The sequence below is a fragment of the Oratosquilla oratoria genome, chromosome 8 (genome assembly GCF_046742065.1).
Source record: "Oratosquilla oratoria isolate Oo_2021 chromosome 8, ASM4674206v1, whole genome shotgun sequence".
Taxonomy (NCBI): Eukaryota; Metazoa; Arthropoda; class Malacostraca; order Stomatopoda; family Squillidae; genus Oratosquilla; species Oratosquilla oratoria.
In genome coordinates, this window is record NC_134784.1 from 36679926 (window position 1) to 36694925 (window position 15000).

Here is a 15000-nt window from a genome sequence, read left to right on the forward strand (position 1 = left end):
TTTCCTACATTTCTTGCACAGCTGCCAGACCCAAATACAACGTGGAAGTCAGCCACGATAGATGTGACAACACTCATTCGTAAAAGTCGCCCCAAAGGTGAACTGCTTCAGGTTGGGTACCAAAAAAAAAAATAAATAAATAAATAAATAAATACGAGGTTGATGGTGCCTCTTACACCTGTGTCATTTTAGATGTATGTGATACTGAGATAATTTTGGGTAACATCTCTTACGACAGGACAATTGGGTTTAAATACTGTTGTGAGCAGTCTATACATTGACAGACTTTAATGAATATATGCAAGTATAGAAATCCTGTATGTGTGTGTGTGTGTGTGTGTGTGTGTGTGTGTGTGTGTGTGTGTGTGTATGTGTTTGTATGTGTGTGTGTATATATATATATATATGTGTGTGTGTGTGCGTGTGTGTGTGTGTGTGTTTGTGTATGTGTGTGTTTGTGTGTATATGTTTGTGTGTATGTGTTTGTGTTTGTGTGTGTGTGTGTGTGTGTGTGTGTGTGTGTGTGTGTATGTGTGTGCGTGCGTGTATGTGTGTAAGTGCTTGTGTGTGTGTGTGTGTGTGTGTGTGTGTGTGTGTGTGTGTGTGTGTGTGTGTGTGTGTGTGTGTGTGTGTGTGTGTGTGTGCGTGCGTGCATGTGCCTGTGGTACGAAAAAATATGTGCGTGTCTGTATTGGTGTGAGTGTTTACGTGTGTGTGTGTGTGTGTGTGTGTGTGTGTGTGTGTGTGTGTGTGTGTGTGTGTGTGTGTGTGTGTGTGTGTGTGTGTGTGTGTGTGTGTGTGTGTGTGTGTGTGTGTGTGTGTGTGTGTGTGTGTGTGTGTGTGTGTGTGTGTGTGTGTGTGTGTGTGTGTGTGTGTGTGTGTGTGTGTGATTCAACATGGTCTTGGACCACGTGTTGGATTCGTGATTAACAACTATTACCCTCCTGGATGAGAGCTCAGAGCTCATACAAGGGCCGATTTATGGGTACTGTGGTGGTTACCAGCGAGCGAGAACGTCCTCCATCGAAATCGCCCTCAGTCGAGAACGTCCTCGATTGAAATCGCCCTCAGTCGAGAAGGTCCTCAGGCTCAGTGAAACCCAAGGGTGAATACGTCCTTGGATAGATTCCATTCTGGATTCCATATGCATTACCTTCCCAATATTTGTACAATTCGACTCATCCGTGTTGACCATGTTTTGCATAAGAAGTAGCGAATACTCGGCAGATGCATACGCAACAAAACCTGCGCAGAAAAAAACACGTTTCTCTAGTACCAAAGATCAGGAATAAAATGTTTACCAATCAAATCGGAAAAGGATTAGCACATGACTGATCTTCCTGATGCTTCTTTATTCACATCAAAAAGTGGCTAAGATGGTTCTTTACATAGGGCAGCCATTTCTTCCTGAAGAAAACTCATTTCAACTATTTACAGTTATATTTGCAAACTTGATTTCTCATTATTTCTACCAATGAGCCTTATTCAGTATACAATATACTGTACAATACCCGCTCGACGGCAGTCCCATGGGAAGAAGCTTGAATCCAAGTTTAGTATTTCTATAACAAATCACTGCTTAAATGGTAGTCTGCACAATTTCAAAATGCATTTTAAATGTATGTATTTTCGTTTGCGCGATTTGACGTCATTTTCTGATCCTCCTTGGCTACAGCGCGATTTTTTCACACCAGGCGACGCCATTTTGTTTCCCATATTTGAACATAACATAAGAACATAAGAATAAAGGAGACATCGGTGTTCTTTATCATTACATATTCATTCTCATCGTCGTTACTTGTGTGTGTGTGTGTGCGTGTGTACGTGTTTATATACTGTATATGGATTTACCTACTAAGTATTTCAGCGGCTTTGACCCATCGTTTTTCGCTCATATTTCCGAAATAACCATTCACATCGATATGATATATTAGCACAGCCTAATTCACACCCGGTCATAATTTTTGACGTTAGAGTGCATTTACAAGTGTATTTAATTACGGCGTTTACTCTTGATATTAAGTGTGTCGTAGCCGACACCCGTGAAGTAAATCGAACAGGTGAAGTCGTGACGTCATCACAAACTACCTCGTGTATCCCAACTTCACTTGTTCGATTTACTTCACGGGTGTCGGCTACGACACACACAATATCAAGAGTAAACATCGTAATTAAATACACTTGTGAATACACTATAACGTCAAAAATTATGGCCGGGTGTGAATTAGGCTGTGCTAATATACCATGCTGATGTGAATGATTATTTCGGAAATATGAGCGAAAACGATGGGTCAAAGCCGCTGAAATACTTAGTAGTTGTATTTACCTAGTTGTATTATACGGGAAGGGAGCTATGCTCGTGGTGACCCGTCTTTGTATCTTTCAGCATCAAGTTTATTCTTAAAATCGTGAATAGCATTTGCACACACTGTTTCTTCATCTAAATTATTCCATATATCCAGCATTCTGTGAATGCGTGTGCGCGCGTGCGTGTGTATGTGTCTATGCGTGAGTATGCGAGTATGTGTGTGTGTGTGTGTGTGTGTGTGTGTGTGTGTGTGTGTGTGTGTGTGTGTGTGTGTGTACGTGTTTATGTATGTGTGTGAGTGTATGCGTGTGTGTATGCATGTGTGTGTATGTGTGTACCCGTGAGTATATGTGTGTGTATGTGTGTACCCGTGAGTATATGTGTGTGTATGTGTGTACCCGTGAGTATATGTGTGTGTATGTGTGTACCCGTGAGTATATGTGTGTGTATGTGTGTACCCGTGAGTATATGTGTGTGTCTGTGTGTCTGTGAGCGTGTGTGCGTGTGTACGCGTTTATGTATGTGTGTGAGTGTATGCGCGTGTGTGCGTGTGTGTGTATGTGTGTACACGTGAGTATATATATATATATATATATATATATATATATATATATATATATATGTATATGTATAATATATATATACACACATATATATGTGTGTGTGTGTAATAACAATAATAATGTAAATAATAATAATCGGTTTATTTAGTTATTAATAGTGATCTATTGATACACTGATAATGTACAGTTTGGGTTAATTCTAGGACTACAATAAACTGAGTTAATAATGTGCACTATGGATGAAATGGCGCTGTCCTTGTAGTGGCCAGTCCTCGACACTCTGATGGGCACAATTTTATTGTTATGCCTGATAGCGTGGCGTGGTAGGGGAGCGTCGGGTGGGAGGAAGCGTCGGTGACAAGGGTGAACGATCAGATTTTCTCCAAACTTCTTCATTGCCTCCCAATGGCTCACGGACACCCTTCAGAGATTCAGGGTTGGGCGTATTCAGGGTCGAAGGTGATTACACAAGGTGGGAAATATAGAGATGGTGTAGACGCCGCGTAGCTGTCAACCCCAGTAACCTGAGTAAGTGCAACATGTACAGTTTGTATGAGGCTGTCCTGACTGCGTTGTTGATGTGTTGCTGGAACAGTTCAGCTGGTCATCCACCGTTACATTGAACTGCTTAGTGGACTGGGTCACTTGGAGGGGATGGGCGCCAAGTGACGGTTGGGCACGAACCTAATTGTGGGGACGTAAAAAGGTGCACCACCACGATCTTATTGTGCTTAATTGTCACTTTGTTGTCCTCAGTCCACGTCTTAAATTTGCCCAGGGTGGACTGTAGTGATGAGTAAACAGGCTGCCAGGAAATCTTATTCTTAGGGTGTCGACGGCCTCAATGATGTGATTGATTAGGTGGGCGGTAGGGGTGCATGGAGGGTGATACACTACGCACACGATTAAAAATCCGACGTCGTGGGGATGAATACAGAGATTTAATCTCACCCATAAGGTGTCGACTCCCTCGGGAATACCAGCACTGAGGTAAGCCGGACTCAGGTCAGCGCGACAAAACAACGCTACTTCCCCACCACTGCGATTTGCCCTTAGATGGTGAAATAGTACAAAGTTTTCAATGTTACACAATTTGGGGACAATTTGCCACGTCTCTGTTATTGCCATTAAGTCACCACCTATAATGTGCACTGCCTCAACCTCCATCTTGTCGGTCAGTGATGTAAAGTTGGACAGGAGAAGAAAAGGAAGGTTGTACTAAATACGTGAGACTTTACATATATTACACTATATTGGCTCAATATATTTTGTTTTCTTTTTTCTACACGTGATCACTGCCACTGTGTAAACAATTCGTCTGCCACCTTGTCGACCACGATTGCGAAAAAGATTCAATCTTTCAGGCGCTGTATCACTAAACTACGAGTAATTTTTAGGTCTGTCCCGGTAGATTGGTGAACTACAATTTTTTCACTGCAATGTAAGTTAAGTGTTGTACCTTAAGAGTAATGGGGTGAGGTCAACAGGCTGCTAAAAAGCGCCTTATCACACGAAAGGTAGGAATGTGTGTATGTATTCACCACAATAGTCTTTGGATCACGTGTTGGACTCGTAATCGACAGCTATTTCCCTCCCGGAAGAGAGCTCAGAGCTCATATATGACCGATCTATGGGTAATGCTGTGACCTTACACCCACACACACACCCAACTCCCCGCCCATGAGAGTTGGAGTAACAACCCGTAGCGTAACGATACTGAAATTATTTCAGCCCTGGTCGGGATTCGAGCCCAGACTGCCGTAGTGGCATCCGGGAACTCTACCAACTGCGCCACGAGTCTTGTGTGTTTGTGTATGTGTGTGTGCGTGTGTGTGTGTGTGTGTGTGTGTGTGCGTGCGTGCGTGTGTGTGTGTGTGTGTGTGTATGTGCGTGCGTGCGTGTGTGTGTGTGTGTGTGTGTGTGTGTGTGTGTGTGTGTGTGTGTGCGTGCGTGCGTGCTTGTGTGTGTGTGTGTGTGTGCGTGCGTGCGTGCGTGTGTGACCCTTCAACATATGGACTTTTTTTAGATTGTTTTGTATACCGTCTGTCTTTTTTATTCTATTTCATTTTTCATTGGAATAAACTAGTATCAAGTAATCTTTGTTGTATTTTGATAGTAGGTCAAATCATTTAGTAAGTCTCAGTATGTTTTATCTCCAAGGGTGAGAATCAATTTGGATGCTACTCTTTAAATATTCATGAGATTGAGGTGTGAAGACAGAATGAGCGGTAGGGTGGTGAGTTTAAACGCCAAGAACCCGTTGAAGTTTACTGACGTTTCGTCCAACTAAGACTTCTTCAGAGTTTACACATATAAGACATTGACGACTTATATATTCACACAGCTCACCCCGTTCCTCCCCGGTCAATGTTGTTGTTATCTCGCTTTCGGGGAGGTACGGGGTGAGCTGTATGAATATATAAGTTGTCAATGTCTTACATGTACACACTCTGAAGAAGTCCTAGTTGGACGAAACGTCAGCAATAAAACTTCAACGGATTCTTGGCGTTTAAACTCACCACCCTACTAATCATTCATGAGATTGTTTATAGATTACATTTTTTGTTGGAGGTCACACTACTGGTGCACATTCCAATAGAGTATCAGGCATATTTATATATGAATGTGTCTACTTGTCAGTATATCTGTCCATGGTTTTCCCCTTTTATGAAATTGGTTTTCACGGTCTGATTTACAGTTTTCACGTTGAAGTAAGAAGTTACATTCACTTGGGTCTAGAGGACACAACTTTCTTGAAAACTAATATCTCACGAAGACCAAGACAACTTTGAATAAATTCCTAAAGTTGGAAATTAAATACAAAAAAGTCATAAAAAATATCCCCATCCCCTCGAAAATAAATTAAATCCTAGCTGATATAGAAAATACCAATTCGAAAAATAAATACAAAAAAATCCGGAATTTGGATACATTAAGGAAGAAAATGTTTTTTTTTTTAATATTAGAATACCGTTAATTATAGAAAATAGATACACCCTCAATGTATTGTTGGTGCACAGGCATATAGAAAAGACTCCAAAGAGAGAGAGAGAGAGAGAGAGAGAGAGAGAGAGAGAGAGAGAGAGAGAGAGAGAGAGAGAGAGAGAGAGAGAGAGAAACGAAAAATAGAGAGAATGGGAGAAACGTGCATCATCTTGACACCCATCCATAAACACTCTTCCAAAGAAACATCAATAGCCGCTGACTCCTTGAATTTTGTAGATGATGTCCCTCTCTTTGTGCCCCAAACCCCAAACTACTGCCTTGTTCGTGCGAGGAGATCGCGAACATGACATGAGTAACGGAGATTTTAAATCAAACGTTATAACCATCTACACTCTTTTCATGAAGTATTGGTTCATGATAACCCGAAGAAAATAGTAGCAGCTCACTAACACCCAAATCAACCGGATTTATTTACATATAAAGAGTGCTGGAGCTCAGTAAAGAATATAAAAAGAGTAGAAGTAGCGTATAAGGAGGTAGCAAAGAATGGATGGTTTCGTGAAAATATACGTGTGTATTTATGTAAACATGTGTTTGTGTGTCTATGTGCGTGCGTGCGTGTGTGTGTGTGCGTGTGTGTATGTATGTGTGTGTGTGTGTGTGTGTGTGTGTGTGTGTGTGTGTGTGTGTGTGTGTGTGTGTGTGTGTGTGTCTGTCTGTCTGTCTGTGCGTGTGTGTGTGTGTGTGTGTGTGTGTGTGTGTGTCTGTCGGTGTGTCTGTGCGTGTGTGTGTGTGTGTGTGTGTGTGTGTGTGTGTGTATTGAGTGTGTGTGTGTGTGTGTGTGTGTGTGTGTGCGTGGGTGTGTGTGTGTGTGTGTGTGTGTGTGTGTGTGTGTGTGTGTGTGTGTGTGTGTGTGTGTGTGTGTGTGTGTGTGTGTGTGTGTGTGTGTGTGTGTGTGTGTGTGTGTGTGTGTGTGTGTGTGTGTGTGTGTGTGTGTGTGATTCACCATGGTCTTGGACCACGTGTTGGACTCGTGATCGACAGCTATTACCCTCCCGGAAGAGAGCTCAGAACTTATGCAGTATATGAACGATCTATGGGTAATGCTGTGACCTTACACGCACACACACACCCAACTCCCCGCCCACGAGAGTTGGGAGGCGCTAAGAAAATAACGTGATGTGAGAGGAAAATGGAGGAGAAATAAGAAAAGATGAGGTGCAAGTAGTTTTCAAAGTGATGGGGACAGGTAAGGCTCCTGGATTAGATGGGTGTTATGCGGAGTATCTGAAGAAGAGGTACAGTAATAGTGGATTGGCTGGTGAAGTTATTTAATATGTATCTAAGATAAAGTACAGTTCTAGAGGACTGGAGGAGTTCCTGTATAGTTCAGCTTTACAAGAGAAAGGGGGAACAAATGTGATTGTATTTTCAGAGGGATCGGTTTGTTGAGTGTAGTTAGGAAGGCTTATGGGAGGGTTTTGAGAAGATTAGGAGAGGGACAGAGGAGGCAATTAGTGAGGAACAGTTTGGGTTTAGGAAAGGTAGAGGTTGCGTGTATCAGATTTTTAAGGCAGATATGTAAGCTTTGGGAAAAGGTAAGGATATATTTTGTGACCTTCATGAGTTTGGAAAAGGTTTATGACAGGGTAGACAGGAAAGCACTGTGGGAGGTTTTGCAGATATATGGGATTGGGAGAAAGCTGTTAAGGTCAGTAAAGAGTTTTTACAAGAGTAGTAGAGCCTGTGTTAGAATTAGAAATGGAAAGAGTGAGAGGTTTGAGGTAAAAGTGGGACTGTGTGAAGGATGTCATGTCGCCATGGCTGTTCATTGTAAACATGGCTGGAATGGTGCGGGAGGTAAGGCGAGAGTAATGGGCAAGGGACTGGAGATTGTAAAAAAAAAAAAAAAAAAAAAAAAAAAAATGAGAAAAAGAGGAGGTGACCCAGTTGTTGTTTGCTGATGACACTGCGCTTGTGGCAGGATCAAAGGAGGGATTTAGGGAATTAATGACAGAGTTTGGAAAAGTATGCGATAGGAGAGAGTTCAAGGCAAATATAGATAAAACCAAGGTGATGAAGTGTACAAGGGGAGAGGAAGACAGTGAGTTGGAAGCAAGTCTAAAACTAGAGGCTGGAGGAAGTGAATAGCTTTAGATATTTGGAGTTGCATGTGGTAGGAAAGGGGGGAATGGAAGTGGAGGTAAATTGTAGATTGAGAGAAGCAAATAAATGCTTTAGGGGATTAAAAAGTGTTATGAGAAATAAACAACTGGAAATGTATACAAAGAGGAGATTGTATGAAGGGATGATTGTGCCGACGTTACTGTATGTGGCAGAGACTTGATATTTAAGAGAACCAGAGAAATTTTTAAATGTTTTTGAAATGAAATGACTGAGAAGTCTAGTAGGGGTTATTAGGCTGGATAGAGTGAGAAACTTGGAGGTGAGGAGGAGAGCGGGAGTGGAAAAGGAGGTGACAGTTAGGTCTGATGAGAGATTATTGGGATGTTTTAGACACATGGAAAGAATGAGTGAAGAAAGATTAGTAAAATAGGTGTGGAAGGCAGAGGTAGACAGAGTGAACTTGAGGGACGACCGAGGATAAGGTGAATAGATGGAGTGAAGGGGGTGTTGAGCAAGAAGGGAATGCCTGTTGAGCAAGGAATGGAGTAGGCAGGAGATAGGGGTGAGTGGAGGATGACTGTGTATGGATGGTACTGTTATGCAAGGAAGGGAGGGATGGGAGAGCAGGGGGTGCTTATGTGCAAATGGTATTTTGACGCAGCCCGAAGGGATTTCTCTCCGTCTTCTCTTTTTCTGCATAAGGGGGCAGAGAGGGAGGGGGTCGTCGATTAAGTGAAGCGGCCTTGCTGTGGATGTACTGTGTCTTACTGGATTGCGTTTGACCCAGGGCAGTAGGTGAATGCAGGGATGGCCCATCATCCATGAGGAGCTGATACGGGAGGGATGGAAAGGGTGGTGGATGGGAGTGAAATGGGTGGGAAGGAGTACGTGCCTCTGACTTAACTACTTCCCTTATAAATGGGACAAAAAGCCCTTGGTGTATATATATATACCTATATACATATATATACACACATATATACATAAATATATGTATATACAGTATATATATATACATACATACATATATATATATATATATATATATATATATATATATATATATATTTATATATACATAGACATGGCAGAATTGCATAGACACCAAGAGAAATCGTTTAAGTTATCAAACAAGCAATTGATACAATTAAAGTGCTTATAAATGGTCACACTGAATAACTAATACTTGGTTGATATCCCCTTTGTTTTTTTAATGCAAGGACCCTTTTAGGCATGCTAGTAATTAGTTCACGAATATTATCTTGAGGAATTTCTTAGCAATCCTAAGAGCTCGGGCTTTGAAGACGGCTTCCTTTTCTTCCCAGAGGTGTTCAGTAAGGTTCATATCCGGGGGGACTGACATGGCTATGGAAGTTTTCTGATCCCATTTTGGCTCAATCAATTTTGTGTTACTTGAACAGTGTGACAAGGAGCTCCATCTTCCTTAAATATGAAGACATTTTTACTCATTCTACCTCTGGAGAATATTAGAATGAGTCCTTCCTTTAATATAGAAATATATTTGCCTGAATTGATGTTTCCTTGACACTCCACAAGCTCTGATCGGGCATCACTCCAAATTGCACCCCACACCATTATTGAAATGTCATGTTTCACTGTTGGCTGCAGTCTTTTAAGGTCAAGCTCTTGACTACAGAGCCTCCAGACCCACAGTCTTCCACTGTCAGAAAATAATGCGAATCGTGCCTCATTAGAGAAAATGAGAGTGGTACAAAAGGCCACATGTCTCTCCACCATCTCAACAGCCCAATCCTTTCTGCGCTTGATATTGGCTGGACGAGGGAGTGGTTTCCTTCTTGCAGCTCTGCCATAGTATCCCAGCTTGTGGATATACCTGACAGCTGTTCTGGGACTGTCATCAGATTGTGTTGCTATGTCAGAGGCCTTGCAACATGGACCCTCTTCGACATTTTTTTTTTTTTAACAAGACGCAAGGTTCTTTCTGAGGGCCCTGGACGACCTGAATGAGGTTTGTTGCCCTTATTGCCCTCTTTGGTGAATTTTACGATAACTCTATTAACAGTAGGGATGGGGTATTGACAGATTTTCAAATATTTTGCGTTGATTAAGTCCACCTTCATGCTGGCCCACAATGCGACTTCGCTGAAATTCAGATAGGTCTACTACTCATTTGGTTCGTGGTATGCTTGATTAATCTTGTATGTAATCTGAAACATAACTCTAGGTAAATATATCATATTAGATAAATTTGAATAACATTAAGCATTGAATAAGAGCAGAAATACATTTTTCTTGGTGTCTATTAACTTCTGTCATGTCTGTATATATATATATATATATATATATATATATATATATATATATATATATATATGCATACATATATATATATATATGTATATGTATATATATATATAATATATGTATATACATATATACGCACACACACACAAAATAGATGTCGCGAGATACAAAGACGCTTCACCACGAGCATAACTTCCCTTCCCGTATAATACAACTAGGTAAATGCACACACACACATACATATATATTCCCGCTGCTGCCATACAGTTAGACTTGGTAGGAATTTCGAGTATAGTTCTGATGGGCCTCGATACGAAACTTGCAAGGCTGAAGAGCTGAACTGTCTTTTCTTCGGAAGGTAAAACGGTGCGCTCTCAGACTCCTGCCCAGACAGAAGGAATGCGGCAGACACTGCTGTCTTTACAGCCCGTTACGCAGCCCGGCCCCGCTACATGTTCCCTTCCAGTAATCTTCTGATCCCTCATCTCATCCTCAAACCATCAGCACCCAAACCAAACCTTTCCTCCCCAATCCTACCTCAACCCGACCACCCAACAACCAATGCAAACCCCCCCTCCTCCCCAACCCTAACTCCGCTCCCCATCCCAAAACCCAAGACCCAATCCAAACCTCTTATTCCAAGTTCTAATCCCACTCCTGCTCCCAATCCCCCAGGTGCAAAGATAAAGACATACTCTCCAACCGTGGCCCTACTCCAAGAGCCTGTAATTGCGCCCAAGGAACCGCAGACTCAGAGATCTAAGCCCAAACGATCTCAAAAGGACGAGACGTCCCCCATTAGCTCCAGCGCGAACATGGTCGCTTCTTACATCGGCAGGACCTGGAAGAGGAATCATCCCATCTGGGGACGTAAGTTGCGACCAAGCGAGGAGTGCCCACATGCTTGCTCTAGGCATTGTCTACTTTGCAATGCCCGTGTCCAAAAGCAAGCACAGAGTGCAGGAAGTTCTCTCGGCAACACTTACACAACTGGGTCTTCCCTCCTTTCCCATCCCCCCTTTCGTCCTTGACACTGTTCTCTTCGGCCTAAACCATCCCTCCTTCCCTCACCTAGCCTCTTCCCTGCCTAAGGTTCCTTACACACTCTCCTCCGCCTCCGCTGCTCCCCGCTCCTCTTCCACCTCCTCCTTCAATTCTTCTTCCACCTCCTCTTCCGCCTCCTCCTCCGCCTCCTCCTCCGCTTCTTCTTACGCCTCCTCTTCCTCCGCCTCTACTTCTTTGCTTCCTCACCCACCCCTACCTCCTCCTCCTCTGCTTCCTACTTCTTCTCCTCCTATTCCTCTTCCTACTCCACCTCCCCCTCCTCCTCCTCCTCCTCCTCCTCCTTCTCCTCCTCTTCCTCCAAGAATGTTGTTCAGCAAATCTGCACGTGGTGCCACTCCTATCCGTTACTGAGACCAAGTGCTGCGAAACGCAACATCCCTATAACCTTCGGCGGTGGCAAAAGGATAAACATTCAGCCCCGAAGATGACATCATCTTTAATGCTAAAGGCATGTCACCTGTAAAAAGAATTTTTTTTTTCTAAGCTGGGTGCAGATATACTATGCATCTAGGAGACGCACAAAATATCAGCGTCCCCAAGAATCCCCAGGATGCATTTAGTAACATACCACGGTCCAGTACATGGGAATGCAAGCTATGCAAAATACAAAAATAACATTAAGAACTATGGAGAATATACATACGAAGGAGTTGAAATACTCCAAGCACAAACTGAGTCTTACCATGGCTTCAGTGTACAAACCACCTCCAGTTCCTTTCAAATAGCCACAAAATCTCCCTCTTTTAGATAAAACACATATAATCATAGTGACTTTAATAACCACAACATAATTTGGGGTTATGACTCAAATAACGATCCTAAGAAACCATCATCATTCCAAAGTGCACGTTGGAGAAGAGGGTATAGCCCCGATCTAACCTGTTTCATTTCGCTACAGTACCAGCTTTCAAATGGTAATAGCTGATCCAATGCCAAAGTTCCAACATCGACCCTGAGACATTAATGTGATCCCGGTAGTGAGGCCTTATAAGACCAAACCGTAGGCTAGGTTCAACTTCAGAAAGGTAAATTGTACCAAGTTTACAGACGACTTGGACTCCAGAGTGGTAACCAATGAACCAATACCACAAGGCTATATGAACTTCCAAGCTCTCGTATGAGACATGGCTAAGAAATACATTCCACGTGGATATAGACAAAATTTCATTCCATGCCTCGACAAAACCAGCAAAGCCCTCTATGACCAATATGTGCAGCTGTCTGACGAAGACCCCTTTGCTGATAAGACAATTGAAGTAAGTGACCAACTGCTTACTCCCCTCAGCGAAACACGGAAAGAACGCTGGCACGAGACACTTTGGAGTGAACATGACCCATAACAGCAAAGAAACATAGAAAACATTAGAAAGCTAAACTCAGTCAACCTCAACAGAAAATGGCTGCTGTGACGTCAAAGCAAATGATCAAAACAATTACTACTTAATGGTAAGCTAAAACACAGACAGCATGGCCACAGAAAAAAAAATGGAAAGAGAAACCTAAACGTTGGCGTTGGTGACCTTTTTCCCATTCACCGTAGATGAACTGAGAGAAAAATTGACACTGCAAGGTCGGTGAAACATATGTACTAGACGGTATTGCTACCAAAATGATTAAACATTTTGGTGAACAGACACTCGCATGGCTGCTGTCACTGTACAACAGCTGTGCCACAATGTTTCAAATTCCAAAGAGCTCTTCCGTAGATTCATCTATGTAAAAGATCTTTCCCTGACAATCCAGGATAAATGTTTTGAAACCATCGAAGATATATTAACAGAAGCCAGAAGATCGCTCTCTACATATTACAAGACATGGTTTCTGAGTGCCAACCAAGGAAGAACCAATGTGGGCAGAGTATTTTAGGGAGCTGCCAAATGTGGAGGAGGATTGGGAGAAAGTGGTAGTAGCAGTGGTAGGTGCTAAGAAAATGAGTGATTGGTGAGAAAAATGGAGGAGAAATAAAAAAAGATGAGGTGCAAGTAGTTTTTAAAATGATGAGACCAGGTAAGGCACCGGGGTTAGATGGGTGTCATGTGGAGTGTCTGAAGAAGGAAGGCACAGTAATAGTGGACTGGCTACTGAGGTTGTTAAATGTGTGTCTAAAAGAAAGTAGAGTACCGAAGGATTGAGGGGTGCCTGTATAGTTCTGCTTTACAAGGAAAAAGGAAATAAATGCAAGTGTAATAGTTTCAGAGGGATCAGATTATTGAGTGTAGTTGGAAAGGCTTATGGGAGGGTTTTGATTGAGAGGATTAGGAGAGTAAGAGAGGGGCTAATTGGTGAGGAACAGTATGGGTTTAGGACAGGTAGGAGTTGCGTGGACCAGATTTTTGTGGTAAGGCAGATATATGAGAAAGTTTCAAGAAAAGATAAGAATTTTTTGTGACTATGGATTTGGAAAAGGCTTATGACAGGGTAGACAGTAAGGCACTGTGGTAGGTATTCCAGATATATGGGATAGGAGGAAAGCTGTTAAGAGCAGTCAAGAGTTTTTACAAAAGTAGTAGAGCCTGTGTTAGAATTGGAAATGGAGAGAGTGAGTAGTTTGAAGTAAAGGTGGGACTCCGTCAGAGATGTGTCATGTCGCCAAGGCTATTCAGTGTGTACAAGGCTGGGGTGATGTGGGAGGCAAGGGCGAGGGCAGGGGATTAGAGATTTCTACAACACAGTTATCTCGAATTATGACAAAAGAGACAATATAGATTTAATATATCTAGACTTTGCAAAAGCTTTTGATACCGTCTTCCACGAAAGACTACTTACTAAATTAGCTTCACACGGAATAAGTGGTAGGTTATTAAGTTGGACTAGTAATTGGTTGAATGATCGAAAACAGAGAGTTGTTTTAAATGGAAAAATTTCAGGATGGAAAAATGTTACAAGTGGAGTTCCTCAGGGTTCCGTTCTTGGACCACTTCTATTCATAGTATATATATAAATGATAAAGACCATGGACTAAAATCTACTGTTTCAAATTTGCTGATGATAAAAAACTGCGGAATGGCAAATGATCACTTAAACCAGTTAGATATTCAAGAAGATTTAGATAGATTACAGCAATGGTCTGAAAAGTGGCTAATGAAATTTAACACAAGTAAATGCAAGGTAATGCACATAGGTAAAAATAACAGTAAGTACGATTACAAGTTATTTGGAAATTCGTTAACAAAAGTGGATAGTGAAAAGGATCTCGGCGTAATTATCAGTAACGATCTCAAATCATCCAAACAGTGTATTTCAGCCTCTGAGAAAGTAAATAAGATTCTAGGACTGATTGCGCGATCTTGACTTCAAAAGTCCATCACTCATTAACAAGCTATATAAATCGGTTAGTCCACATTTGGAATATGCTGTTTCCGTATGGTCACCGAATCTCATTAAAGACATTGACAGACTGGAAAAAGTACAACGGCGAGCCACAAAACTGATTCCAAATATAAAAAATAAATCATACGAAAATCGACTCAGAGGTGACTTGATACAGGTCTTTAAGATTCTAAAGGGAATTGACAACATCAAAAGTGACAAAATTTTCACACTGAATGAGAATCATACAAGAAACAATAGTCTCAAACTGTCCGGAAATACTGTAGATTTAATTTGGAAGTGGGTAGAAATAACTTCGCCAACCATGTAGTTAATGAATGGAATAAACTTCCTGCAGAGGCAGTGCAATGTAGTTCAGTTCGAAGCTTTAAGAAT

At 41.9% G+C, this 15000-nt stretch overlaps 2 protein-coding genes across 2 annotated transcripts in view; one reads left to right on the top strand and one right to left on the bottom strand.

Annotated features, from left to right (window-relative positions):
- Nucleotides 1-15000, top strand: part of LOC143027476 (uncharacterized) — a 343655-nt gene that overhangs the window by 19444 nt on the left and 309211 nt on the right. The gene's annotated exons all lie outside the window — the stretch shown is intronic.
- Nucleotides 13895-15000, bottom strand: part of LOC143027348 (uncharacterized) — a 9536-nt gene continuing 8430 nt past the window's right edge. The window contains exon 3 of the mRNA XM_076188625.1: nt 13895-13956. Coding sequence (XP_076044740.1) covers nt 13895-13956 — 62 coding nt within the window. The remainder of the gene's footprint in view (nt 13957-15000) is intronic.